This window comes from Marmota monax, unplaced genomic scaffold (assembly GCF_021218885.2).
Source record: "Marmota monax isolate L192 unplaced genomic scaffold, Marmota_monax_Labrador192_F-V1.1 WCK01_AAM20220418_F8-fsc00208, whole genome shotgun sequence".
NCBI lineage: Eukaryota > Metazoa > Chordata > Mammalia > Rodentia > Sciuridae > Marmota > Marmota monax.
The window spans coordinates 2,854,299-2,882,192 of NW_026693914.1; the positions used below are offsets into that span (position 1 = coordinate 2,854,299).

Sequence of the window (27,894 nt, forward strand, 5' to 3'; positions counted from 1 at the left end):
GTAAAAATAAATTATTGTTTTAAGCCACTAGGTTTCCAGGTAGTTTTTACACTGCTATCGGTCACAGGAATGCTCTGGAAGATTCAACCATCATCTCCTTTCCCATGTTCCCATCTCACTGGCTATTTAGGGGCAACAAGGGCCCCCAACCTCCAAACCCACAGTCCCTCATTATTGATCTACCCCAACATTCTCCCTGGTGGCTAGTTTTGGTGACAGGCAGAGTTGCCTAGTGGCATTGCTCCTTCTGGGGCTGGCAAATCCTAAATTAAAATCAACAAATATTTGTATAGCAGCTAGAAGTCTGCGGCCCTCTGGAACCAAAGACAGAAAACACCTTTTATTTGAAGAGCAGTGAAGAGCTTTGCAAACACTCAGCACGGCCAGGCTCGCAACCAGCAAAGGTAGCTCAGCAGCGACAATCTGTGCCGTCCAGCAGGAAGGGGCACTAAGGCCCCAGAGCAGAGATGGCAGCGTAAGGGCCAGAGCCAGGTGGTCGGATTCCCAGGCTGGAGGAACAGAGGAGAGGTGAGAAACACCAGCTCGGCCCGACACCTGCTCGGGTGTCCCGTGTCCTGTGCGCGGCTCTGGGTCTGGGGTCAACTTCCTGGATTTGCCTGTGGCTCTGCTAACAGAGTGAGCCCAGAGGGAGGGGTGGGCCTCTGTGAAGCTACCTAGCCTGAGAGTGAAGCTAGAGCACAACGCGCCATGCTGTCAATCAGAAAGCCACGGCAGGAAGAGGCAGAGGCACCCAGCTCCCTGGAAGCAGGGCCAGGAAGCCAATTGGGAAGCCATTTGGGAAGCCAACTGCCAGTTCTATGTTCTTTGGGCACACACTGCTGCATGCCCAACTGGCTGAGGGCCAGTGAGCCCCAGGAATGAGGGCCTGGATGGCGTATCTTGGAGGGCTAGAGTGAGGGATGGACAGCCCATCCCTCCAAGACAGCTGGGTGAGAAAGTGCTGAAGCAGCATCACCCATAAGGAAACAGATTATCCATGGGCGAAATTGATGGAGAAGATTTTAATGGACAGAATCCATGGAAAACCATGAGGAAGTTCCAGTGAGAGAACAGCCACACTTGGAAAAATGGCCTAGACATCAAGGGCTTTCAGAGAGACTTAAAGAATTGCCCACCTGTGTGGCCATGAAATGACAGTGACATCAACAGGATGTCCATTCTAATCACACTTTGTCCCCCCCCTCCGCCCTGTACTGGGGATTGAAGCTAGGAGAGTGCTACCTTTGAACTGTATCTCACCTCTTCTTTTGAAATTTTGTTTTGAGACACTGTCTCAATAAGTTGCCCAGGCTGGCCTCAAACTTGTGATCCTCCTGCCTCAGCCTCCTGAGTCTCTGGAATTCCAGGCGTGGCCACTGTGCTGGGCTCCAACCAACACTCTTTCTCCAGCTCCCATGATCACTACTTCCAACATCACCACTGCAGTGAGGGAGACAGCAACTCCTACCCAGGCAGGACCTCCCACATTACACTGCACATGCTGGAGGCCGACTGGGCACCCCACGAGGTACGCATCAGTCCTGACCCCAGGGACCCGTGAAGGTGCCCTTATTGGCAAATAGGATCTTTGCAGATGTAATCACACCAAGATGCAGTTCTATAGGCTTAGGGTGGGTCCTAAACCCAATAAGCCTGTTGTCCTTTAAAGAAAGCCATGTAAGCAGTTCCTACCAAGTGACCTTGAACACACTGCTAGACACCAGGAGAGGTCGCGTACAGCAGAAGCTGAGATGGGGGGCTGGGGATGTGGCTCAAGCAGTAGCGCGCTCTCCTGGCATGCGTGCGGCCCGGGTTCGATCCTCAGCACCACATACAAACAAAGATGTTGTGTCCGCCGAAAACTAAAAAATAAATATTAAAATTCTCTCTCTCTCTTTAAAAAAAAAAAGTTGGGGATGTGGCTCAGTGGTTAAGCACCCCTGGGTTCAACCCCCAGGACCAACCAACCAACCAACCAACCAACACCACACAAACAGCCTATGGAGAGGTCTGTAGTGAGGACCTGCAGCTCCCAGCCAACACCTGGCCTCAGAGAGTGAGCTACCCTGGACGCAGATCCCCCCACCTTAGGTGAGCCTTTGGGTGACCGCGGAAGCCCCAGCCAACATCTTGACTGCAACCAGATGAGATGCCCTGGGCCTGACCCTCCACTCAAGCCCCTCCAATCCCTGGCCACAGACACCGCCATCATGAGTGTTTCTGTTCACACCGCCCAGTTTCACGGAGACAGCTCATATAGTCTTCTTATCCCACCAGAAGCAGCATACATAGTGGTCAGGTCCTGGGGTGACCATCAGTTCCTACCAACTGACCCTGAATACGCTGCTTGTTTCCCTCAGTGTCCTCATTTACTCTTGGTACTGGGGACTGAAGCCGGGAGCACTGTCCCCTGAGCCACATCCCCAGCCCTTTTCATTTTAAGACAACTTCTAAGTTGCCCAGGCTGGCCTCAAACTTGCCATCCTACTGCCTCAGCCTCCCCAGTAGCTGGGATGACAGGTATATGCCACCACACCCGGCCAATTTCCCTTTACGAGTAGGTAGAGTGATTGCATCCACCTCATAAGATTGTTGGGGCCAAGGAGTTAATGTTAACTTCTAACAGTCCTATCCGGTAACCACGTTAGCTCTTGTTATTATATGGGTGAGAAAGCAGCTCAAGAAGCTGAGAGGACTTCTCCAGGGCTACCCTGGGCAGTCAAGCCGAATCCTAAACCGGGGTCCCCTGACTCCCAAGACAGAACTGGAACCCAGAAGCAGATCCGCCAGGGGCATCAGAGGCTCTGTGAGTCTAGAACTTGGAGCACCCCTGTCCGTGGTGTGCTTGTCAACAGCTGGCTGTGCACATCATGTCGGGGTGGGGAGGGCAGCCCCTGGGGTCCGTTTGTGGCTCTGGGTCTGATTCTGGGCCGAGAGCCCCTCTGCCCCACTGGGGAGCTGTTAGGAAGGTGTGCAGGAGCAGGCGGTGGGCGGGGCCCATGCAAAAGGGGCTTTTCTGGATCACATTTCATTGCCAGAGCAGGTCCAAGGACAGGGAGGGAGCCAAGCTGGGCCGTTTGCAGCCCTAGTTAGGAAGTGGCTGGGAGAGCAAGACAGCTGTTTTGAAATGCAATACGGTATTAGGCGCAAGGGCAGTTGGGAGTAAATCTCTACTGTGCCAGCTGCTTCAGTTCCAGTGATCAAAATGACCTTGGACACGCAGGAGAGTCACAGGCTCCCCTAGAATAAGTGCCCATCTCCCTTCTCTTCTACCTGTGGCTCCTGCCCCATACTTGATAGCAGGACACAGTCCAAGGTCGAGCGAATGAGGCCAGATTTCTGGGGGAAAAAAGAGCAGAAACAAGATAATGGCAAGTGAGATTTACCTTTGAGTGAGCAACATCCCCCATGAAAACAGGAAGCAAGTCCTCCAGGTGCACTCAAGTGCCCCCACACTCCTGGCAGGCAGACCCTTCAGAGAAGACAAGGAAGACCACTGGGTGTGGCTGTCCCTAGGTCGTCTCCAGGACCTATAAAGCCCCCATAGCATCATCCAAGGCCCGGGGATCCCTTCACATCTTGCTTTTTCTCTGTGACTTTACCATTTCTAGAAAGAGGAGGTTGGCAGTCCAGTAGAAAATGACTTAATTCAATGATGCCTGCCTTTGATGCCCAGGAAGAGGATCAAAGGGGCTTCAGAAAAATGTTCATGACCTGACGGGTGAGGGGGTGCATGCTGGTAAATCCAGTGACTCTGGAGGCTGAGGCAGGATGATCCAAGTTCAAGGCCAGCCTAGGCAACTTGGCAAGATGTTACCGCCGAATAAAATAAAAAAGGGCTGGGGAATGTGGCTCAGTGGTAGAGTACTTGCCTAGCATGCCTGATGCCCTGGGTTCTACCCCCAGTACCAAAAAACTAAATAAATAGATAAAAAAATTAAAAAAAAAATTGTTATGAACATCAAAGGGTTCACCTTTGGGGCTGGCTCGAATTTTCTCCCCGAGTTCTGACCGCTTCCTAGGGCCTTCCACTGTGAGCCTGGCCAGAGCTTCTCACTGCAGGCCCCTTTGCTAACCACTCCAGACTCTCACTTGCTCCCAAGACTTCTCTCTCTCTTCTCTTTTTTCTAGAGAACGTGCTTTTATCGCCCTCCTACCACCCAACCAGAGCCCACGGCCCTGCTCACACACTAACCCTGCAGGAAGCACTGCTTTTATCCCAAAGGGATTCCTACTTCAGTGGCTCAAACTTTATGAGACCTAATAGTCTGTTGCACTTGGAGATTGTTATCGAACAGGTTCAGAAGCCTGTAGTCTTCATACACTCCCAGGGGACTGTGAAGGAGGAGGTGAATCTTGAACTTGACAGGGATGACTTCACACAGGGCTGGAAAATATTTGGAGCCGGGGAATAAGAAGGCAAGAGAACAGAGGAGATGTCTCACAGCAACTTGCTGTTCCTTAATCATCCCTTCCACCATGTGGAACGAAGATCCGCTCCTGGGGAGGAATAGAAGAAAGAGGTAGGCGCTCACCCCCTGGAGCACTTCAGCTGTGGACCCTCCACACTTCCCCACGTTGGCCCTGCTTCTGCTAATCCTCAAGTCCACTGTTATCTAAGAGGCGGCCAGCCTGGACTGCCTGGCCAGAATCCTTCCAGGGCATCCTGTGCTGTGGTTTGCCTGCTCCTCCTGGTGGACTCCCACAGTTCTTTCTAACCTGGCCTCATCGATTCCCAAGGCCCGCCTGCATCTCTAGGCACGTGTGGGGCGAGGATGTCAGGCAGGCTCACAGGCTCCTTGCCTAGGGAGCTGGATTCCGCGATCAGAACAGGTCCAGATATCTGTTTCCTGTCCACCAGCGAGTGACCCTGGGTAGGGCAGACTCTCTTCCCGTCCTGGCTTCTAGTTCCACACCAGGATCATAAATCTCCAGGCTCCTACCCAAACCAGGTCAATCGTAAGGGCTTAATTTTGCTCTAAGTTGGGTTAATCTTTTGTCAACCAAACTCAGTGTTCGTACTTGTATTGCTTACGTTGCAGAAATATCCAGTTTCAATTTAAAAAGAGAAAGAAAAAAGGCCACAGAGGAAATCTGCCCCTGGATTTGACAGGGAGGGATGGAGCCAGATCCCGTGCCTGGGCTAATGCGGCAAGGGGTGGGGGGCGAGAGGACGAGCTGAAGGAAAAGCACCCTGGGCTACGTGAGTGACAGCGAGAGTGAGGGCTGCTGCCTCCGGAGGCTGACGCGCAGGCCGCTTCTGCCCACGTCCCACTTTAGCACAACCACAAGGGCCATTAAGACCCTCCAACGTGCCGTCGGTGGTTCTGAACTTTGCATAATGACTGAAGGCTGCCTTATCATCAGAGGGGAGGAGCGCAGTCTGGAAACCAAAGGGGCTGAGGTTCCAGCCGCCGCCAGGCCTCTGAGCCCCATCACACTCCCAGAATAGCGCACCGGTTCCCGGCAGCCCAGGCTGCACCGCAACTGGCCTTCCGGTGAGGGAGGCAGTCAAGCCCCAAATAGTGCCAGGAACAGCTGGGACTGGACAGGGCCCAGAAGCCAGCTGGTGGGCCTTGCCCGGCCCTGCCCGGCCCGGCCCTGCTGGAGGAACCCATCTCTGGGTCCCCTGTGGTCCCATGACTCTCCCAACATTGCTAGGGGTCTGGGCTGGATTAGAGGTTGGGGCAGCCTCAAATTTCCAGGCAAGGGGTGGGGCAGTGAGTGGGTCTTTTAAAGGGTTTGTTGAGTACGCTATGTTGGTGGTGGCTGCAGAGGCTGGTGAAGGGCCAAATGGCCACATGTGCAGAGTGTGCAGGGTGGATGTGACCATCAGAGGCCACAGGCCAAGAAGGCAGGGCCCTGGAGTGGAGGCTGGCTTCTGAAGGTGAAGGGGATTCTGGAAGAGGAAGGGCAGCCGCCCACGGCTGGCCACCTTGCGATGGGAAGTGAGGCCTCCTTCCGGGAGGGCAGGAAGGGAAACAGGAAGATGAAGGGGGCTTTCACCCTTCCTCCAAGCCTGTGCCTCGGCTGGGGCGGGACAGGTGCATAAATACCTATCCACAGGCGGGACATTCTAAGGGCTATACAAGAGGCGAGGAAAGCAGTCAGGGCACAGACAGTAAAGACCAAGTCCAAATCCACAGCGGGTCTTGGCCTCTGTGAACCTCAGTTTTTAAGTCTATAAAACAGAGATAATGACATCTGCCTTATGGATTCGGACCTACCCTTTTGGATGCTTATATGGTCGAAAGCATCAAATTATGTAAAAAACGATTTGAAATTGTACAGCACCACATGGGGGTATTATATCATCAGACAAGCCAGATCTCTGAACTCCTTGGCCTGGGGTTCTGGACACTGGATTCTTGCTGACCCTGTGTCGTCCTCTCCCCCCTCCCACTTAGAAAGGCTGACAGCAGCCTCTCTTTTGGTCAATCAATACAATCACCAATATTTAATGCCCTTTTTTTTTTATTATTTGGATGCAGAAAGCATTGTGCTGGGAAGGAGAGGGGCAGAATCTAGAATTCATTCCTACAGGGCCTCCCAGCATTAGGGAGGCAAGGTATCTCTGTATAAGATAATTAACAATGCAAAAAAAGGTAAGATTAGCAAATGGGGGCGGCAGAGTTCTGGGGGAAAGAGAACTCTGAGGTCACCAGCACTTGCTTGCAGGACAGCCCAGGGCTCTAGGACATGGTCTCTAAGAGGAGGGCATCTTGGATTGAGTGTAAGGACAATGGGAGCAAGTCACAGGAAGGCAGTCAGGAGGCAGGCTCAGGCCAGAGTGACCATTTCCTGTGGGGAAGAGGAAGGAGCCCCTGTTGGATACAGGCTGCAGAGGCCTTGAATGCTGGGCAAGGGGGTCTGGTCTTTAAAGGCATCAGGAGCCAAGGAAGGTGTTATAGAGCCCTGGAGTAAAATCAGGGAATGACCCACATTAGATGAGGGCTCACAGGGTGACTGGAGGGGACAATGCAAGCAGGATCATCACTTTGGGGGCTAGTGCAGCTATTGGGGTGAGACGGAAGTCCTGCTCACCCTTGAAATGCTCTCAGATGGCGGGCAGACTCCTGAAGGCGGGGAAGCTAAATACTGTGTGGTCACACATTTCCTTTTTGTTTCTGGAGAGGGTGGCGGGTTGAGTGGCCTGCATGTCTGGACCCTTGCTTTAAGATCTGGCTCTTAGGATTCACTAAGTCTGTTGATGGAGGCTGGCCAGATCTGGGCAACTCAGAAAATCCAGTTCTCTGCTCCCAGGGAGTTGGTCAGCGGCCACTGAGCTGTGGACGCAGACGCAGGTTTGTAGAAGGGCTCCCGGTCAGGTGGCATTCTAGCAGGCTCTATCCAAAGCCTGCTTCGGTCCGGGGACATTTCCAGAGGGGTCACCCACGGGTAGCCAGTTGAGGTGAATGAGTCTTTAACTCATATGGCTTCCTGCTTCTTAAAGGGCCATCATGATATCGCAGGCCCCTCTAAAACAAAACCCACGCAGCCTCTGCTGCTCCAAGCAGGAAGTCCTGTGAGACCAAGAAAAAGACCAGGCCCAACAAAGCATGCAGCAGGGGCTGTAACCAGTTAATGCAGAGCCCGAGGGCAAGGCCAGGTGAAATGCAAACTATTAACCAGCTGCAGGTGGCGGGGCTCCTGGCCACCCAGTTCAGGAACAAGGCCCCTACCTATCAGGGAGCCTGGACCTACCCTTAGTTCAGGGGGGCACTGTTCTCACTGCACTGAGGACCCTCCACCCGCTAAAAAGAGGAGGTTGGCCTGCCCCTCCATGGAGGAAGAAAAGCTGAAACCGTGACCCAGGACAGGGAGTGGGGACAAGGCAGCTCCTCTGAGGGACTTAGTGACCTCTAGCACTCCCTGGCTGGGCTCCTCCATGCTAAAACTGGGTTGCCAGGGGCCCTATCCTGGGCTCTGGTGCGGGGCTTGCTGGCTGGCCCAGGAGAGGTGGGATTCTCCAGCAGAAAAGATGCTTGCCTGTCGCGGGGAAGTTGTGGCACCATTTGCAAGGGTGCTGTATGAGAGGGAAGGTCAGCAGTGGTCTCCTACAGACTAGTGGCTATTCCTTGCAAGTACAGCTCAGAGGTAGAGCACTTGGCAGCAGAATAACGGCTATTCCATAGACATTTGCTGAAAATATCTACCATGCTCCAGGCTGTGTGCCAGATGCTGGGGACGGATAGTAAGAAGAATCCCTGCTCTTGAGAAAGGCTCTGGGGACGGATAGTAAGAAGAGTCCCTGCTCTTGAGAAAGGCTCAAAAGGTTACTTATGATACACCAGGAGAAACGATAAACAAATGCATAATGGACTGGGGGTAAGTGGGCAGCTCACAGTGGTTCCTCTTGGGGAAACTGAGAAAGGCCTCATTCTGAGGCAGGCAGATTTGCAAAAATTTTTGGCCAGACAGAGACAGGAGGTGGGAGGGACAGGACATCTCAGGTAGAAAGACCAGCACAGGTGAAGGCTTAGGGCATGCGTCCCAAAGAGTGATCAAGCATGGCTCTCCTGATGGTGATGTGGAGTTGAAAGTGTCAGAAAAGCAGATTCTACAGAAGTTTGGGTTCAAAACTGCCAGATGTCTTTAGCTAAAAGGCCTAAGGCTCAGAGAGGTTAGGCAGTCACAGATAGGAGAGGTGTTATCACAGATGGGGATGGTGTTATCACCTCCATTTTGCAGTAGAGGAAGGTGGGGTGCAGAGAGATGAAGTGACCTGCTGGTCACACAGCTGGCAGATGGCACCCTGGCCCTGCGAGTACCTCAGATTCCAGGATTGAGGGAACCCAGGCAGCTAAAAGAAGGGGCTTTCCAGTGAGTAAAGGTGGTGACATTCTACCTTCCAGTAAAAATCAGATGCTTGGGAGAGGGCAGATGGGGGGCAGTGGGGTGCTCTGCCTCAATCCAGGAAGGCCAGGAAGGCTGGGAACAGTGGGTGTGCAGCACCTGCAGGGACCATGTCTCAAAGGGTTACTTTCTGGTGAAATGGGAGTTCACAATGGGTTCCATGCCTGCTGGGTTGTTATTAACTAAGGTTGAGGGGCACCAGGGGACACAGATGACCCTGTGATTGAAGTCTGAAAAAGCACAGTACCTCACGAGAACCTCCCTTTCTAGCATGGTAGGCTGCGTGGGTACAGCCCTGCCCACTAGGGTGAGGGTTAGGGTGGCATGGGGGCGGCAGCTCCCAATTCCATTCTCCCTACCCAGGTCCAGGGACTGAAGTGGAGTGCAACAGAAATCCTGGACACCTAGGGGCCCAGGCCATCTGCGCTGAGGGACTTGCTTTGTCCTTTGAAGACAGATCCTATTCCAGAAGGGAGCTGGAGTGAAGAGGGAAGAGCAAACAGTTCTCAGAAACTGTCCTACATTTCCCCAGGGCTCAGCCCTTGAGAGTGGGGCCCCTTTGCAAAGGACTCCCGGGTGGTGATCCATGATCAGGCAACAGACAGTCCAGTCCTTCACCTGCCTGAGGCAGGGCTGCAGGGGACAGGAGCTGATGTCCGGAGAACCTAGGTGGGGAGGAGAGGCTCTTGAAGAGGGCAAGCAAATTGACCTAGTATCAGGGCCATAACTTAAATTGTCTTCCACTCCTTAGGGCCAACAGGTCTTGTAGTCTCAGGCTATTTCTCCTACATGATGACCCTGCCCAGTGAGCTGCCAGGTAGTGGCCTGGTTAAGTAAACGTAGTTAGAAGCCAGGACAACTTAGCTTCTCTCACTCAGGTAGATGGGGGCTTTTCAGTGTGGGCATGGAGCTGCTAACCCTATTCATGCCTTGGTCCCCGATTCTGGGGTGGGAGGTGAATGAGGGATTGGAGAGCTCTGGAGCAGCAACACTGAAACAATTTGGTCTTAGCAGCCTTCTCCAGATAAGCCTGCCAGCATAGGGCACAGGAAGGGATATAGTGTTCTAGAAAGCCAGGGCCCTACCGCTGCTACCCGGCTAAGCAAACATTCCCTCCTAGTCAGAAAGCTCGGTGTGCAAAGGGAGGAACAGCCTGAGGTTTATCGCTCGGGCAGCTCTGGGTGATTGATAGAGTTTAGACTCCAGGTTGTCATAGACCTAGGCACGCAAACAAACAGCCCGGGAGGTACCCCTCCCCTCTCCGCGCCCGACCCCACCTGGCTACCCCCTCACCCGTGACCAGCTGCCTCCCCTCCCCCTCGCAGGCGCTCGGGGTTGAACAAACATGCCCAGCAGTCCGCCCCGCCACCGGTTGGCTCCGACCGCGCGCTGCTGGCGATCCCCCAGGCAACTAGGCGTCACGAGAATGGGCACCCCGAGACCCGTCGCCCTGCCCTCCCCCGCGTCCCCAGGGGCCGGGCCAGGCTCAACAACCTCCTCTTTCTCGGTGCGCCTTGGCCTCTCAGGGCCTCCGGCGCAAGCCAAGCAGGCCCGCACCCGGCCTCCAGGGGCAGCGCAGCCCACCTCCCGCGGGGCCCGCGGCCCCTGGAGGAGGAGGCCGGAAAATCTCTTGTTTACTGGGCGAGAGAGGTCTCAGCCGGGATTCGCTTCCCTATTCTGCGGTTCCCTTTCAGCAGATTACCGGGTCCGGAGGGGTCAGGGCAGTCACCCGCAGATCCACCCTGGCAGGGAGCGGGGGTGTGGGGCTCAGGGGAACCCGAAATCGTGGAAAGGTCCCCCAGCCGCGGGAGGGGCTAAACTCGGAGTCAGGGTCAGCGTGACCCGGAGCGCAGAGATCGGGGCCCGGTTAAACACTGTACCTCGGGGAACAAAACCGTGAAGGCTAATTAGGACAAGTCGGCACGCGGAACGGGGACGCGGGGAGGGGGGCGCGCGCTCCGAATTGAGCCGGGTCTGGAGCGGTCTCGGGAAACCTGAGCGCTGGATAGTAAACCCAGCGCGACGTTTGCCCACGGTCTGCAGGGGTTGGGGCTCGGCCCACGGGATTAGGGGCGTGCGTGGCGGCATTCCCACGTGATCTTGGTGACTGGGGTATCAGGGAAGGAGCGCGCGTTAAAGAGGTGGACGCTGGGTGTGTGAAGTGTCCACGTGTGCAAGCTCTGGAGGGGAGGGGGCGCAGAAAGCGTGACAAAGACGGACTTTGTGTCTCAGTGTGCGCCTCGCTCCAGCCCGGGGCAGCGAACTGCGTCTGGCGTGTCTCGAAGGAAAGCCAGGACGAAGGTGACAAAGGCTGGGTGTCCGCCACTGAGAGACGCGCCAAGGCAGCCCCGGCGCCAGTGGGTGCGTACGCGAGCTGGGAGATGCCGCGAGGGAGAGCCCGCCCGCGGGATGTGCTGGGCTGCACCCCAAACCGCTTTCCAGAGAAAGAGCCGAATCCAGAAAGTGAGTGCGCGTGAATGTGCGCGTGCTCGCGTGCGGGGGCGTGGCAGTAAACAGCAACAACCCACACGCCAGCTTGGCCAGAAACTCGGATCTCGCTCACCGGCCGGAAAGTGCGTCTCGGCCGAGGCTGGAGGTGAGTCGGCGGAGGGAGGGCAGGGCGGGCTTTGTTACTGTGTAAACGGATTGCACCTACCTGGAGCGCCGCGGGCGCCGGATAAGCGCCGTGAATGGAGGTGATGTCACGGTGATACCGGCCGGCCCACCCTCGCCGAGAGGAAGGAGCCGGGCACCCGGCGCGAAAGCGAGCGACCTAGCGCGCCCAGCTCCGCCCGGGTCCCGGGGAGGCAGGTCCTGCGCCCCGCGCCCCCGCCGGGGCCCCGCCACCGCAGCCAGGGCTGAGGCTGGCGCTGCGCCCTGCGCGGAGTCCCTCCCACCCCCGCCCGCGCTCTGCCTGGAGCTGGAGTTGGCCCCAGACGCCGCGCCGGAGCCGGGCTGGCGGCGCGTCCCAGGTAAGGCTGCTGCCTTCCCGCTCCGCCCTCCCCTCCGCCGCCCGGAAGAGCCGGGTAGGGCTGGCAGGGAGTGGGCGAGGGCAGAGGCGCTGGGGTGGACACCCGGGAGGCGGGGGACGCCGCGCCAACTCCGTTGGGTCCCGGAAAGTTTCCAAACCCAAGCCAGCTGGGGACTGGGGGCGGAGGAAGCCAGGAGCGGCGGCCCCGGTGGACAGCAAGAGAAAGGAGTCCGCGGCGGGAGTGTCCCTCGATCCGCCTGCCTCTTAGCGGGAGTCCACAGATTGCTCTCCGCTGCCCAATGCTGTGGAAGGGAAGGGGGCAGGTTTCTGTGGACAGGGGAACTTTGACGAAAAGTGACTGGTCTCCCTGCCCTTTCTGTCAAGACGTCCGAGGAAGCGCGAGTGTAGACCTTAGTAGCGGGGACTGGAGTGGGAAGGGGAAGGCTCCGGATCTGTCTGCGGGAAAGTTTGGAATTTTCGACTATCACACCGCTGGATTCCTGGCAGCGTGGCTTGAAGACCCCACCCCCACCCTCCTGGCTTTTCCTGTGTCCTTTTCACTCCCCCCCACCCCCACCCCCAGACCGCAGTTTTACACCCGAGAAGACCTCATCACTTAAAGCTACCGATCTTGATCCTAAAGCACCAGAATGTGTACAAACAGGGTTTTGTGGCCTGGATCCCCACCTCCCACACCACCACCATCACCAACCATGTGCCTTCCAGTGTGGCTGGGACCGGGAGTGCTGATGGGGGGTGGGGCGCATTCCAGAGGGACATTCCTGAGCAGACCCTTGGTGAAGACTTCTGAGTCTCTGAATGCCCCAGAGGCAGTTTGGCCCCAACGCCAATTCTTGGTATGGGGTGGGGACCGGATTGAGGTGGCTCCTTCCTGGCACTGGATCTCCCAGACTCCTTATTGGATGGGTTAAGTGTCAGAGCCCTCTGGATTGAGGGCTAACACCTTAGGACCCAGCCGGCGACTGAGAGAGAAAGGAGGAGGAGATGAATGGGAGGTGAGAGGAAACTGGCAGAGTCCACCCGTCTTTTCAGTCTGCTGAGTGGAGGCAGCCACTCAGGGAGGAAGAAGGCTGCTCTGCGCTCTCCCTGGCTGAGCAGCCCCCTCCGGGAGGGGCTCTCAATGTTCTTGGCACCCTTGAAGGCAACCACTGGCCTCAGGTTGATATCACTCTGCACCCTTGAGCCTGGGAGACAGACCAGGACTGCTTCCCCAGATTCTTGGGGCTTTCTTTCCACGATGGTATTCTTCACCCTGAGGAGTTCTCCAGTTTGGGTGTGGATGGTGGAGGGGTGAGGGGGGCTGGCTGCCTCACCTGTTGCTGGGTAAAACCAGTCAGGGCTGGCTGGGCCTCCGCCCTCCAACCCTGGAGGCCTCTCTGCTCCCCCTGGAGTGAGAAGGGCAGACATTTCTGGAGCTGGACTAGACTGACTCAGACCACAGCTGGGGGCTGGGTGGCTGAGCCAGGGAAAGGCAGATTTCAGAGGTGATTAAAAATATTTGTGTGACTGGTTCTGGAGAGGTGAAGCAAAAGGGCCCTTTTGTCCAAAAAAAAAAAAAAACATCGGAGGCTGGACTTCAGCTGTGGGGAGTGGGAGGCTCCTAGGGCACGAGGAGCTTGCTCCCTCTTCCATTCCTCTCTTAAAAATCTTTATGCAGGAGATGTGACCCCAAAATGAAGGAGGCGGGACTGGGTGAGGAGAAATGGACGCTGTGTCCATTCAGGGGATGATTTTGCAATGCCTACTCTGTCCAGGCCCCAGCATAGAAGTTTCAAGGAACACTGTCTTGTTCACTAGCCCCAGACTTAGAGCCTGGGAAGGGAGAGAGGTGTTCACGATTTTAATGTTCAAGGCTCAGGAGGTTCAGTGTGAGTACAGGATCCACGGAAGGAAGAAGATACTTCCAGAGCCCTGAGGAAGAGCCCAAGAGCAGAGCTGGGTCCATCTGGTCTCGCCCTTAGCCCCCATCCCGAGGGGACATCAACTAGGTGGCTGAATCTGCACTCTTGGTTGTCCGTGCGCCTCTTGAGCTTCATTCTCTTGAACTCTTCTGCTGGCTTCCAAGGGTTTCTGTCCTAAGCAGGGGACCAGAGCCAGGCTCAGCTGGCCCAATTTTTTTTTCCACCTGAGTCAGTGTATTTCTGTCTCCCCACCTGCCCTTCAATTTTGGGGGGAAGCAGAGGATTAAGACATTTTAGGATGGGAATGGATTGCTTCATCTGAGGCTGATCAGTTTCAGGGCAGCTGAATGGCGTCAAGGTACCGGTTGGGGGTGGGGTGAGTAGATTCCTGGGGGTTTGGTGGCAGAGTGAGATTTGAAGGGTAAGGTCTAGGAAGCTGTTTGGCCAATAGCAAAGTCAAGAGGAAATGGGGGAGGAGGGAGCTGTAAAGCCTCCTTGACCCTGGCCCAAGTGCCCAAGGGGTGCTAGGGGCCAGCAGGGTATAGACATATTTCTTTTTTTCTTTCGTGGCACTGGGCATGGAACCCAGGGCCACACACATGCTAGGCAAGCACTCTACCGCTGAGCTACTCTCCAGCCCTGGCAAGGTTTTTTGTAATGATGTGGCTGTTATCAGATGTGAGTCAATATTACTTTTTTTTTTTTTAATTTAGCGTTCTTTCCCCCTACACCCTACTAGTCCTTAGATTGTGTTTTGATAAGTGTCTCTGAGATCTAGCCATTATGGTTTTTCCTTTGGTTTTGATCTTAAAACTGAAGTGAATTTGTCCCTAAGAAATTGATTTCCTTATGCTTTTTTACTAAACCCATCTCTCTCTCTCTCTCTCAGTACTCAGGACTGAGCCCAGGGCTGCTCTACCACTGAGATACACCCCCAGCCCTTTTATTTTTTTATTTTGAGACAAGAGTCTTGCTGAGTTGCCCAGGCTGGCCTTGAATTTGCGACCCTCCTGCCTCAGTCTCCAGATTACTGGTGTGGGCCACTGCTTATAACCCCACCCCTGATGACGCCCCCAGCATGCAAAAAGCAGCCTTCAGTGGTCTCCCCTTTCCTCTTAGAATAAAGCTCATACTCCTTCCCAAGGACTTTTCTCATGAGCCTCCCTTTACGAGTGCACTTTATACTTGGAGAACTGAGGCTGGGGATGTAGCTCAGTTGGCAGAGCGCTCGCTCTCCTAGCAGGCAGGCGGCCCTGGGTTCCATCCCCAGCACCACAAGAAGAAAAGAAAAATAGCTAACATGCTTGGCGCACTTGACCTTTTCCCTCTTGGTCTGAACTTGGGTTGATCTCAGGGCTTTGACTTGTCTCTTGTCTGTCTCCTTGCCCCCTGTGCTTGCTCAGCCCTTACCTCACATTCTTCAAGGCTTAGTCTCCTTCCATCCCTGCCTGTGGCAGTGTCTGGGATGAGGTTCATTTTGCTTTTGCTTATTTATTTAGTAGTAGTAACATTCTTGGTGCATTTTTGTTTTATGCCAAATAAAATGCTTTTTTGTTTTTTGGTGCTGGGGATTGAACCCAAGGCAAAGACTGTACCTCCGTATACTCCCAGCCCCCCAATAATATTGTCCTTTTTTTGAGGCACTGGAGCTCCAACCCAGGGCCTCACACATGTCAGGCAAGCACTCTACCACTGAGCCACATCTCTCAGCCCAGTAGAATCCCGTAGCATATTCCTCCTGGAGCCATTTTTTGTATACCTACCTTATTTCTCCTATTAGATTTTTAAAGTACCGTCCATTCGAGGACTGTGTGGGATCACCTTTGTATTTTCCACAGCTCTTAGAGCAACAGGGCCCCCTAATTATGCAGTCAGTATTTGCTGATTTGGACTAATTGTCTCTTCTAAACTGGGACGTAGCCCAGGGAGGTAGGAAGAGAAGCTCTAGAAGATGCCGGTGCCCCAAGATATCCCAGCCATTCTCAGTGTTCAGTTTCACATTTCCATCCTCATCCCAGTTTCTAGCTGGTTCTGTGGGTCAAAAGTCCCCCAAGATGGAGCTGAACATTTAACTTCCCATACCATGTTGTTATCTCTAAAGTGTTTCCCGGAGTTGCTCAATATTACCCCTTACCCATCAATTCCCTTGGACTCCCTTTCTCTTCCCAGCAGTTGTAAATAGAGTTGGTGCTTTATTGATTTATGACTGCACGGAGTCCCCCTACAAAAGCTAACATCCTGGGCTTGAGAGTCAGTGCTCAAAGCTTGTCCAATTTGTGCTAAACCCTGGGCTTAATCCCTAGCACCACCTGAAGTGCCAAGCTTTTGCATCAAAATGGAAACCAGCTGTTACAATAGAGGTTATTTAGAAAAACAATAGTAAATTTACATCAGAATGGATGGTGGCCCTAGAAAGGCTGGTAGAATTGACCCTGTGGTGAGGACCCAGATGATTTAAAATACCTAAAATATTTTCAAGGGCTGTGAAAATTTAAAAATTGATCACTGTTTTTATGTTAATTTTCACTTAATTTTTCAAATTTTATTTCTCCTGATTCTATAAGTGTCTTTTCATTTATCAATTATGGAGAGAATTTCTATTGATTGAGATTTGGGACTTTTGCTTGTTTATTAAGTAGCCATGGTGTAGTGGTGCACACCTGTAATCTCTGAGACTGAGGATGAGGCAGAGGATTGCAAGTTCAAGGCCAGCCTCAGTAATTTAGCAAGACACAGTCTCAGAATAAAGAATAAAAAGGATGCCCCTGGGTTCAGTCCCTAGTCTCTCTCTCTCTCTCTCTCTCTCTCTCTCTCTCTCTCTCTCTCTCTCTCTCTCTCACACACACACACACACACACACACAAATACACACTCACGGAAAGGCCTGTAATCCCAATAGCTTGGGAGGCTAAGGCAGGAGAATCGCAAGTTCAAAGCCAGTCTCAGCAATTTAGCAAGGCCCTAAGCAATTTAGCAAGTCCCAATCTAAAAATAAAAACCAAAAATGGCTGGAGATACAACTTAGTGGTAAAACACCTCTGGGTTCAATCCCCAGTAAATAGAGAAAGAAAAACTAGAAAGGAGGTTAACCGGACAAATCCACACCCACTACCGCTGTGAGGAAGGTGGTGGGGAAGATAGGGAGCTAAATGGTGGTTCCCCTGCCAACCACTAGTGGTCGCTGTCAGCCCAGGAAAGCTTGGTTACTGTCTGGAAAAGTAGGAGTCAAGGCTACAACTAGTTTGTTTTTGGTACTGGGGATTGAACCCAGGGGTGCTCTACCACCGAGCTACGTGCCAGCCCTTTTTGTATTTTTATTTTGAACCAGGGTCTCACCAAGTTGCCGAAGCTGGCCTTGAATTTGCGATCCTCCTGCCTCAGTCTCCTGAGCTACTGGAATTATAGGCGTGCACCACAGTACTTGGCTACAACTAGTTATTTGAACATGCAGGGTGACATAAATGTGAAGGACCTGTATTTCTTGGAATTTTGAATGTTATAACTTAAATTTTAGAGCATTTAAATTTTGTGTGTTAGGTCTCCAAGTCAACTTACAGTTTTTAATTGTAAAACACAAATTTGGGCTTTATTTATTTATTTGCAGTGCTGGGAAGGAATCCAGGACCTCACATTTGATAGGAAAGTGCTCTACCATTGAGCTTCATACCCAGCTTCTCAGGTTAGGTCTTTAATTTCTCTTAACCTGCAATATCCTTTTTTCTGGGGGGAGGTGCTGGGGATTGAACCCAGGGATGCTCTCCCGCTGAGCCATATCCAGAGCCCTTTTTATTTTTCATTTTGAAATAGGATCTGAGTTGCTGAGGCTGGCCTCAAAGTTGCAATCCTTCTGCCTCAGCCTCCCTAGTCACTGGAATTACAACCAGTTATAATACCCTTTACCTCCACTTCACACAGGGAGAATCTAATTGGTACAGAGAGCCAGAGTTTCCTTTTCAAACTCTGTGAGGCAGATGTATAGCATTGGGCAGAGCCGCAGTGAGTATATGGTGTGATGAGTTACCTTGCTGGTGTTAACAGAAGATACCTTTCTCCCCATCTAGCTAGTATCTTAAAGTCTTCCACCAAAGAGTCTTTGGGGTTTTGCCTTGCCCTTGCCTGGTTCTTCTTTTAAAATGTTAATGCCTCATAGGAGGATTTTTGCATTAAGTCTTGAAGCCCTTGGGGGGAAGTTAGTTTATTTTATCCTTGACTTCAGCTTCTGAGCTAGATAGAGAACTCTGGATTCTAAAGAGGAAAGTTGGCAGTAAAAATGGAAAACCGAGGGCAAAGAAGGGAGGAAGTGGGAGGGATGGGGAACTCAAGTTTTCAGCTTGTCTGTTTTTAGGGACTTCAGGTTATGCCTGCTACAGGTGCCTGTTAAGTGCTTGCAGAATGAGGGATGACTGAATAAAGGAATGTGTGGCTGACAGACCAGCATGCTCTGGGCCTCACAGGGACAGGATTTAGGGGCATAGTCTCTTGACCTTCTGAACCCTAGAAGTCCCACGGCAGAGAAGAAGAACTGAATGGGTCATGCGGTTGGTTTTGAGTTGCTCAGAAGCCCTTTGACCCCCTAGCCTTAGCTCTATGAGCTCAGGGAATATTTGAATCCACCTTATGGTTGAAAGGGCAGGAAGTGAAAATTCAATGACATTCCTTCTTTTTTCCGTGGTGAATCAGAGGGGTGACAGATGGGCTTCATCTCTGGTCAGTTGATAGGCTTCGTGAGTTCTGTGTTAAGAAGATTCTGGAGCCCAGGTGGATGGTCGTATCATCAACGAGTGCTGTCTGCCATGGTCAGCACCGTGCATGCTGGAGGCTGGCCTTGGAGGACTCACGTTGCCCCTTCTTCCTCTGTCTCCAGGGACCCAGCTGGTGCCTGGCCTGGGAGCCAGGATGGCCACTCGCAGAGCCTTGCTGATTTGCCTGGGACTGCCTCTCTTCCTGTTCCCAGGGGCCCAGGCCCAGAACCAGGCCCCGCCTGGCTGTAGCCCAGACCTCAACCCCCTCTACTACAACCTGTGTGACCGCTCTGGAGCTTGGGGCATCATCCTGGAGGCCGTGGCTGGGGCGGGCATTGTCACCACGTTCGTGCTCACCATCATCCTCGTGGCCAGCCTGCCCTTTGTGCAGGACACCAAGAAGCGGAGCCTGCTGGGGACCCAGGTGTTCTTCCTGCTGGGCACGCTGGGCCTCTTCTTCCTCGTGTTCGCCTGCGTGGTGAAGCCCGACTTCTCCACCTGTGCCTCTCGGAGGTTCCTCTTCGGGGTCCTGTTTGCCATCTGCTTCGCCTGCCTGCTGGCCCACGTCTTTGCCCTCAACTTCCTGGCCCGGAAGAACCACGGCCCCCGCGGCTGGGTGATCTTCGCCGTGGCTCTGCTCCTGACCCTAGTGGAGGTCATCATCAACACTGAGTGGCTGATCATCACCCTGGTGCGGGGGGCTGGTGAGGGTGGCCCTGTGGGCAATGGCAGCGCCGGCTGGGCCGCGGCCTCCCCCTGTGCCATCGCCAACATGGACTTTGTCATGGCGCTCATCTACGTGATGCTGCTTCTGCTGGGGGCCTTCGTGGGCGCCTGGCCCGCCCTGTGCGGCCGCTTTAAGCGCTGGCGGAAGCACGGGGTCTTTGTGCTGCTCACCACGGCCACCTCCATCGCCATCTGGGTGGTGTGGATCGTCATGTACACCTACGGCAACCAGCAGCACCACAGCCCCACCTGGGATGACCCCACGCTGGCCATCGCGCTCGCCGCCAACGCCTGGGCCTTCGTCCTCTTATATGTCATCCCCGAGGTCTCCCAGGTGACCAAGGCCGGTCCAGAGCAGAGCTACCAGGGGGACATGTACCCCACCCGGGGCGTGGGCTACGAGACCATCTTGAAGGAACAGGCAGGCCAGAGCATGTTTGTGGAGAACAAGGCGTTTTCCATGGACGAGCCCATCTCAGGTGGGTCCCCGGACACCCTCCGGCCCCTTCCTTATCCCATGTCCTTTACCGTGACACTTCCTAGTTCTCGCTCACAGTGCCCTGGATTTGATCCCCAGCACCACATACACGCACACACCAACGCGCGCACACACACATACACCAATTCCATTTTTAAGGCTTTTCTGAATAATTCTCGTAGTTCATGAATATATTCTCCTTGTAAAATTTCAAACATTACAGATAAACAAAATCCCCCCATCTCCCCCCGTGCAGCCTCCCATCCTCCCGACCCCTTCCTGTTCCCTGCCCAGAACTGAGCACTGTTGACGGGCACGTCCGTGTGCCTGGGTGTCCTCATGTGCACAATGGGGTAGTAACAGTGCTCCAGGGCCCTTGTGAGGATTGAATCAACAACGACTGTGCCTGACACACGGGAAACACTCCTAGAAACACAAGCGATTGTGTATCTTATTATATTACTATTAACACCCTTTTAGAGGTTGTTTTCTACTGTGTATGTATCCATCACCATCTTGGTTTACTTTTAAAGAAAGTCTTTTTCAACTTTTTTTCTTTTTTTAAATAAAAGCTCTCGTGGGGCCTGGGGTTCAGGATGTGGCTCAGTGGCAGAAGCTTGCCTAGCACGCAGCGGACCCTGGTTCCATCCCAGCCTCCCCGATTCAAAAAAAGCGCTATGGTGCCAGGCAGTGACCTCAGCAGCATATTTATTTTCCCATTGTTTTTATTGGTGCATCATAGTTGCTCAGGAGGGTGGGATTTGTTTGTTACATATTCTTACATGGATACAGGATAACAATATACTTTGGCCAATATCACTCCCCAGTATTCCCCTTTCCTTCCCTGGTCCCTTTCTGTGAGACCCACTTCCCTTCTTTCTCTTCCTGTTTCCTGTCTGGCTTCCACACATGAGAGAACACTGGAGGTGCAGGCTTGAAGCCCTACCCTGACCTAAGCTGATTGTGCTGATTAAGATGCTTGGGGACTTCAGGTTTGGTGGTTTGTTTTTTGTTGTTGTTGTTTTGGTTTTTTTTTTTTTTTGTTACTGGGGATTAAACCCAGGGGTGCTTACCCACTGAGTCCCATCCCCAGCCCTATTTTGAATTTTATTTAGAGACAGGGTCTCACGGAGTTGCTTAGCACCTCACTTTTGCTGAGGCTGGCTTTGAACTCGTGATCCTCCTGCCTCAGCCTCCCAAGCCTCTGGGATTACAGGTGTGCATACCCGGCAGTGACTTCAGGTTTTAACTGCCTCTGGTCACCCTGTGCCAGTTCTGGGGCCTCTGCAAGGACAGATTCAGGAAGATCCAGAATCAGAGAAATCTGTTTCTTTCAAACTGTGAGATACTCAAAATCCCTGCTTTGGGGAAAGCAGTGACCCTTGTCCTGCTGGGCACTCGATCTTTGATCTGCCTCCCACTGGGGCTGACCGCTGGCCTTACCCCGGGGTGGCTCCTGGCACACAGGAGTGGGCTGAGTGTGCAGGGGGCACTCGGTGCAGTCAGCAGGAGAGGGGGGCTATGGGCAGGTTCAGGAACTTGCAGCCCGCTGTCCCGGGGCGCTTACGCAGAGCTCTCAGCCATTGTCCTCTCGAGGCAAACACTTCTGGGCTGTGAGTTTATATTTCCTTTTTTTTTTTTTTTTTTCCTAAATGGAAAAATCAATAACGTGAGCCTGGCACTTAGAAGCCTCATAAGTTGTGGTCCCTGGTCCTGCAGGAGACAGGCCAGGCTACCCTGCACTTGGGCCCCTTGGGTTGGTCAGTGGGTCTCCTCCAATACCTCGAGGTGCCTGCAGGGTGGACAGATCAGGAAACCAACACTCCAAGGTACAGAGGAGAATTCCTGGAGCCGCAGATACTTCTGGAGAGTTGCCAAGGGGCCCCGGATGGGATAAGCAAGCAGTCTCCCCGGCCGGGTCCCAGGGGGTGGGTGGGGGCATCTGTAACCAGCCCTGCCCCATGACGATATGAAGATTTGTGGGCTGAGGGGTCTCAGCAGTATTTATGCTAGCTCCTGGCAGCTGGCCCGCAGCAGTGGAGGCTGGAGCTGGAGGCTGGCCATCTTGGAAGGCAGCCTAAGGCCCATGTGCCCCTCTTGGCCTCTGGCCCTGGGGCGGATAAGGATGTGAAGGATGCTGACTGGGCGTTTTTCTGAGCTGCTGGGTGGGGGTGGGGGGGTCTTGTACCGCAGGGAGCTCAACAGCATTGTGGTCTTCTATGCATCTTTCTGTACAAAGGGGTGCGGGCTTGGAAGGGCCCGGCCCATCCACTGTGTGGCTCCCCCACACCCTGGAGAGGGCTGCTTGGGTTGTGGGAGGGGGAAACACTGAGAATCAGGGATCCTCAATCTGCACCTGTCTTTCCTTACAGCTAAGAGACCAGTGTCACCTTACAGTGGCTATAATGGACAGCTGCTGACCAGTGTGTACCAGCCCACCGAGATGGCTCTGATGCACAAAGGCCCGGTGAGTGGGGTCCCAGGAACCGCGCAGAGCCCAGCTGGGCAGGTGGGGAGAGAGGGCCCTTGGTGGGAGGAGGGCGAAGGCAGGCTTCTCATCTGGGAATGTCCCCAGGGAACCCAGAGCCCTAGTTCTTACCCATCTCTTGGAGATGATGTGGTCACTGCCTCTGGCCGCACTGCAGTGACCTGCCCTGTGTCACTGGGCATCACACACAGCCTGGGCCTAGCTGCTACTGAAATGCAGAACTACTCGGTGGGCTGTGGGAGCTCCCAGCTTTACCCTAAAGAGCTCCGGGAGGGACAAAGGTCTCAGCCAGGTACTCCCCAAAGTGACAGGGAACTGAATGTAGCAGGTCTCTCCGGGTATTTAGTTCTCACCCGCAGCTGTCCAGAGAGGGCCTCCAGTTCCCCGTCTCCTCCCACCTCCCTTGGGCTCTGGGAGCCAGATGGTCCATTAGCCAAGTGGGGAGGGGACAGGAAGCCGGTGGGTTAGATTCCCAGTCCATATATGTTCTCCTCCTGGCTGGCAGTGGCTGCGGGGAGAGGTCAGCGACCTGCCTTGGCAGGACTCTGAGAACAGGAAGCCAGGAGGTCAGCGGGGCTCACTTCTGTCCCCCCCCACCTCCCACCTCCTGCCGTAAGCCCAGAGGCAGGGGCTGGCCATGTGTCTGGAACTTCCGACTCCAGCTCTGTCCCTCTCCCCAAGCCTGAACCTGTGGCCAAGCCAGGGAGAGCAGGCCGAGGCCCTTAGGGACTGCCTGATCATGGCCACCCTTCTGTCCTTCCCAGTGTGTTTCATTGATGATCTGGACTAGCAGGGATATATATATTTTTTTTAAAAAAATTTTTTTAGTAGTTGTAGATGGACTCAACACCTTTACTTTATTTATCTTTATGTGGTGCTGAAGATCAAGCCCAGTTTCTCACACATGCTAGGCAAGTGCTCTGCCGCTGAGTCACAACCCCAGCCCTAACAGGAATAATTTTTCTGCCTGGTTTTCAAAATGTGTTTTCCCAGACCACCAGAGTTAACATCCTCTGGGAACCTGCAGAAAATGTGGATTAGCACCTCTCGGTGTCCCGGGGTTGTTGACATCACCTGGGTAGCTTGGTTTCCACCAGGAAGGGAAAAACTCCCCCAGGCAGTTGTGCAGCTCTGGGCTCCCTCTCCCCGCCCCAGTAGTTAAACATTTCCCACCTCCAGCTGGGGCTCAGCTCCGAGGGGGTGGATGCTTCACAGAATCCTGCTGATTTGGTGCACACCCAGGTCTAGAGACCATTTATCCAGATGTTCCGGGAGGTGGAGATTGCACACAGGTGGGGGGAACACCTGGTTCTGACTCCTGCAGGCTGGTTTGGGGCCCTGGAGCTACAGAAGGTTGAAGACAGGTCTTTTCCTTAGGGATAAGGCAGGTGGGGGCAGGAGTTCATCTGCCCTCCAGGTAGGAGCCGGCTCCCGGGCTTTGACTGGTCAGTCCAGATGACTCAGTGCCCAAGAGAAGGGTGTCCAGGTATTGTGACATTTGGGGGGCTCAGGTAAGCTTCTTGGAGGAGGGGAGCCTGGAGGCAGGTCATAGGTCATCCTCCCAGGTCCTGAGCTTCCCCCTTAGCCCTGGAAGAAGGAGGGCCTCTGCACCGGGCAGCCTCAGGTGAGCGAAGCCCTCAGTCCCATCCCTAGAGGCAGAAGAGTTAGGGGCTCGAGGTCAGCCATGTCTTTCCACAGTTGTCAGCCCCAGGTGCCACTGGGACCTGGCTGGAGTGGGGCAGAGGGGACGAGAAGGAGGAGCTGGCACTCAGGGCCCTGCAGGAAGCAGAGTATTTGTACATCCGCCCTGGCGGAGCCTGGCCCCGTCCCCCTGACTGTGACACCGCCTGTTCTTCCTTCCAGTCCGAAGGCACTTATGACGTCATCCTCCCACGGGCCACTGCCAACAGCCAGGTGATGGGCAGTGCCAACTCGACCCTGCGGGCTGAAGACATGTACGCGGCCCAGAGCCACCAGGCGGCCACGCCACCTAAGGACGGCAAGAACTCTCAGGTCTTTAGAAACCCCTACGTGTGGGACTGAGGCGGCAGCCACGGCCAGGAGGAAGCGGGCAGATTTGGGGAGGGCCCTCAGGACCTGGCCTGGGTGAGGGACCCCCAGGACCCCCATGCTGTGTGACTCCTCCTCCCACACTGGCTCAAAGCAGCTTGTGCCAGAGCCGTGAGGCCCCCGTCTGCCAATGTTCCGGGGGTGTCCTGGGTGCCCCCACCCACTCCTCAGTGTTCGTGGAGTCCGGGAGCCAGCCTGGTTTCATGCCGGGCCACCTCCGGCGGTCCTGCTCCAGCCAAATAGTGTTCTTCTTGGGGTGGTGGCCGGTCCGCGCCTACATTCTCTGGAGATTCCTGCAGCCTCAAGACATCTCCAAGCAGGCACGTCGGGCCTGGGTCTTGCTCCTCTGTGAGGAACAAGGGTGCCTAATAAACATGTCTCTGCTTTGTTAACGCACGCGCTGGGCTCGCGGTTTCTGGTGGGCTGTCAGCTTCCAGTGTCCCTCTCTCCCCTCCTCCATGGGCAGTGGGTGACCCTTCTCCTCCACAGCTGCTCACTCTGTGCACTGCGGCAGGCGTGTCCTGAAGTTAGTGGGGGACACCTCACCAGGGAAGTGATCCCTGTCCGCCCCGAGGACCTCCAGAACCAGCACCTGCCCCACTTAGCTGTGGATGTGGCCCCACATCTGGGCTTGTCTGACCCTGCAGCTCTCCTCTGGGACCCCTGTCCAGTGGTTACACTCAGTGACCGAACAAGGAAGGCAGGCCACCAGCAGGCAGCTGTGTGGGGGAGGTCAGCCAGTCTCGGCTCGTGGTGGGAAGAGAGTCCAGTTCACCCTGCAGTGGGTGGATGGATTGGCCAGGACTTGACTCCATCATGGGTTTACCGAGGTGGGAAGGGTGTGAGAATGTCTGTTTAGTGTCCTTTATAGTCAGCCCAAGCCTGTCCCCTGCAGGAGTGTAATCCCCGGGACTACCCGGGAGGAGGACAGGACTAGTATTCTCTTTCCAGAGTCGAAATCCCAGCACGGTGCCCTGTCAGGGTCAGGCAGGGCTTTGTGGGTAGATGTCCCAACCCCTCTTGTAGGTAAGCAGAGTGGCCTCCTGGTGGCCAGGCCAAGACTGGTTAGGTTTTCTCGACACTGACAGCCAGGGAGCCCTGGTGGCTGGGCTGTAGGCTGTTCTCTCAGCCACATGGGTGGGACAACGGTGTCCTGGCCCTTGGACTCTGGTTCTAGGCTTCTCCAGGGGCTGCGAGCCGGCCCCTCCCGGGCCTGGGAATGTCTCTCCAGCTAGTCAGAAGCTATTTTCTGACACTGGTTGTAGGAAGAACATGTTTTGTTGAAAGAGAGAGGGAGGTTGCTGAAAGATAAATAAACTTCTCCCAGACTTCTCCTTCTATGTTCACATGGCCCCGGCCCCTGGGGACTGAAGCACTTTGAAAATAAATAAATAAAAGTGAGTGGTTGGGCCCCAGCCGGCGGGTCCTTCCCCTTTGACTCTTGTTCTTTCTGGTTACTTTAGGCTCAGTCCCCGCAAAATAAAACGAGACGGTAGATGCCCACTTCCCTGGACTGCACGGCCACCTGATGTCCTCATTCCTCTGTACCTCTCTCGCCCTTGTCCTTGGAGCTGGGAGGGACCAGAGGCCACCAACCTGAAGCAGTGGACTGATGGGGTCCCTGGGAAGGCCTGGGGTTCAGGGGTCTTCCTACTTCTGCCCAGCCAGCCTCCTGGTCCCCAAGTGACTGCAATTGGAAGGAGCTGGTTGTGGACTCCCATCTCCCCTCTTGATCCCACCCTCCTTCCAAGTCACGGGCCTGTGTGTCTCCGGGTGTGGTTCTGCAGACAGCCCTCTTCTGCCGGGGAACGGCAGCCTCCGCTGCCTCTGTCTTGACACTGGACCTTCCTGGCTGGCTATCTTGGTGTCCGGCATCATCTTGTCCCACTCGGCACCGAGGGGAATCTTCTCTGTGAGCCTCTGGAGCCAAATCATGGCAGAAGTTGTCCCTTGTCCTCCTCCCCAGGGCCTTTTGCTACCACCTGGACTGTGGAAGGCCATGAGCTGAGGTCAGTGCTTGGCCTGGACAGGTGGTGCTTCTGTTCATGGCCGGTAGATCCTGGATTTGAGCCCTCTGCGCCATGACCCTGACTAAGCCTTCCCCAGCTTCGATGAAGTGGGTCCCACCACCAGGCCAGGGCCAGCCCTACCTGTCCTCTGATCCCAACTGTCCTTGCCATTTGGGACAGGGACTACCACACCGGTTCCAAGCCGGAAAGCTCTTCATCATTCAGTGCTACCTCATGGAGAACCCCACGGAGAATTTGGAGAGCTGTCAGGCCACAGTGGCATTTGGGACTTGGCCTTGTTTACATGCCAGGATGCTCTGTAACCTTGTCTCCCCTCGTCGGCCTTTGGCTTCTCAGTTGTTTGGAAGGTGGCTCCTGGGATAGGGGCAGGTATCGATGCTCCTGAATGACCTGGGCCTCGCAGGTTCTGAGGGGCGGGGGGCCTGCTGTGACTACCTGGGCATCTGGCCAGGGCCTGGAAATCCCCTTAGGAGAAACAGGCTGGGTCAAGGCTGCATTCTCAGGGACCCGTTGAAGGTCCTGGACCAGGCAAGTTGGGATCCAGGCCTCTCCTGTGACAAACTGGTGGGACGTGGGGAGGCCCCTTAGGTAAGGGGTCTTGGACTGAAGATTGTGACGGGCAGGGGGCTGAGTCTCCACCTCAGCTTGGGTGGCCGGCATTGCTTTCAACACTGGAGGGACCTCTAGTGTCCTTGTTCTTGCACATGCTACAGAGGGTTCTGACAGTCACCCAGGCAAGAGGGGCCATTCTCAGAACCTGCGGGATGCTGGTCCCGAGGAAAGGGATGAGCAAGCTGAGACCTCCGCGCCGTCTTGGTCCTGCCCTTGGTACCCGACAGAGCTGGCCCATCCAAGGGGTCCCCCTGAGTGTGCCCAGGAGCTCAGTCCTTAGCCCAGCATCACCTCTGTGCAAGGTGGAAGGCAAGGACTTTTCTGAGAGGCACCTTGTGGTCGGCCCCACAGATTCCCCAGTGCCACCCCCCTGTCCCCATCAACCTGTGCCTTTATCACTGGAGCATTTGTTCCAGAGCTGAACTGGGTGAACAGTTCCCACAAAGTAAGGCTGGGTCCCCAGGTGTGATCCCCTCTTCCCTTTCACTTCCATGAATAGAGTAATGTTTCCCTCCAAGGGACGGGGGCTCCTTGCACCTCAGACTGCCCTGATCTGAGTTAGCGGCCCCCAAGGTCCCTTCAGTGAGTGAAGGCACTTGAGTACTACTGTTCTTGGTAACAATCTCAGGAGTCTCGGGCTGGGCCGGGTGACCAGGGTGCTGCAGCCTGCAGTGGACCCAGGTGTGTCTGTAGCCGGACTCCTCAGCTTGAGGAAGCTCAGGAGGGATGGGCTCAAGATGCAGGCCAGTCCAGCTTTTGGACTGCTTCCTCCGCAGAGTCCAGAAGACGCATGTGTTTTAGGAGGCAGGAGGCGCCTTCTCTGAAGTGGCCAAGGTGCCTCATCCAGTGGGAGAAAACTGGTGCAGGTTCATTGTCCTAGGCACCCCCTCAGTGTGTCTCACCCCTGCCACTGCCGGATCCTGTCGCTGGAAGCAGAGGACTTCATGACACTCAGAATTAAACGATGATCCTCCATTTGGGAGGGGTTTCTGCCACTGA

General features: G+C 54.6%; 1 protein-coding gene and 1 long non-coding RNA gene across 4 annotated transcripts; one reads left to right on the forward strand and one right to left on the reverse strand.

The window, feature by feature from the left end:
- Positions 1-1,007: 1,007 nt before the first annotated feature.
- On the reverse strand, positions 1,008-11,625 carry LOC124105959 (uncharacterized). Of its 2 annotated transcripts, none has more exons than XR_009228539.1 (3): positions 11,513-11,625; positions 4,196-9,521; positions 1,008-3,339 (listed from the first exon to the last, which is right to left on the reverse strand). It is a non-coding gene; the product is annotated as an uncharacterized LOC124105959 (long non-coding RNA). The 2 variants fall into 2 exon arrangements; XR_006855941.2 differs by having other exon boundaries at positions 4,196-4,500; positions 11,513-11,623.
- Gprc5c (G protein-coupled receptor class C group 5 member C) lies at positions 10,390-27,894 on the forward strand. 2 transcript variants are annotated; one of them, XM_046463418.2, is made up of 5 exons: positions 10,390-11,452; positions 18,614-19,696; positions 22,068-22,162; positions 24,047-24,196; positions 25,717-27,894. In XM_046463418.2, the coding sequence occupies exons 1-5, from the start codon at positions 11,266-11,268 to the stop codon at positions 25,747-25,749; spliced, it is 1,548 nt and encodes a 515-aa protein (XP_046319374.1). In that variant the 5' UTR covers positions 10,390-11,265; the 3' UTR covers positions 25,750-27,894. The 2 variants fall into 2 exon arrangements, with proteins under 2 accessions (XP_046319374.1, XP_046319376.1); XM_046463420.2 differs by lacking the exon at positions 10,390-11,452 and adding an exon at positions 11,695-11,828.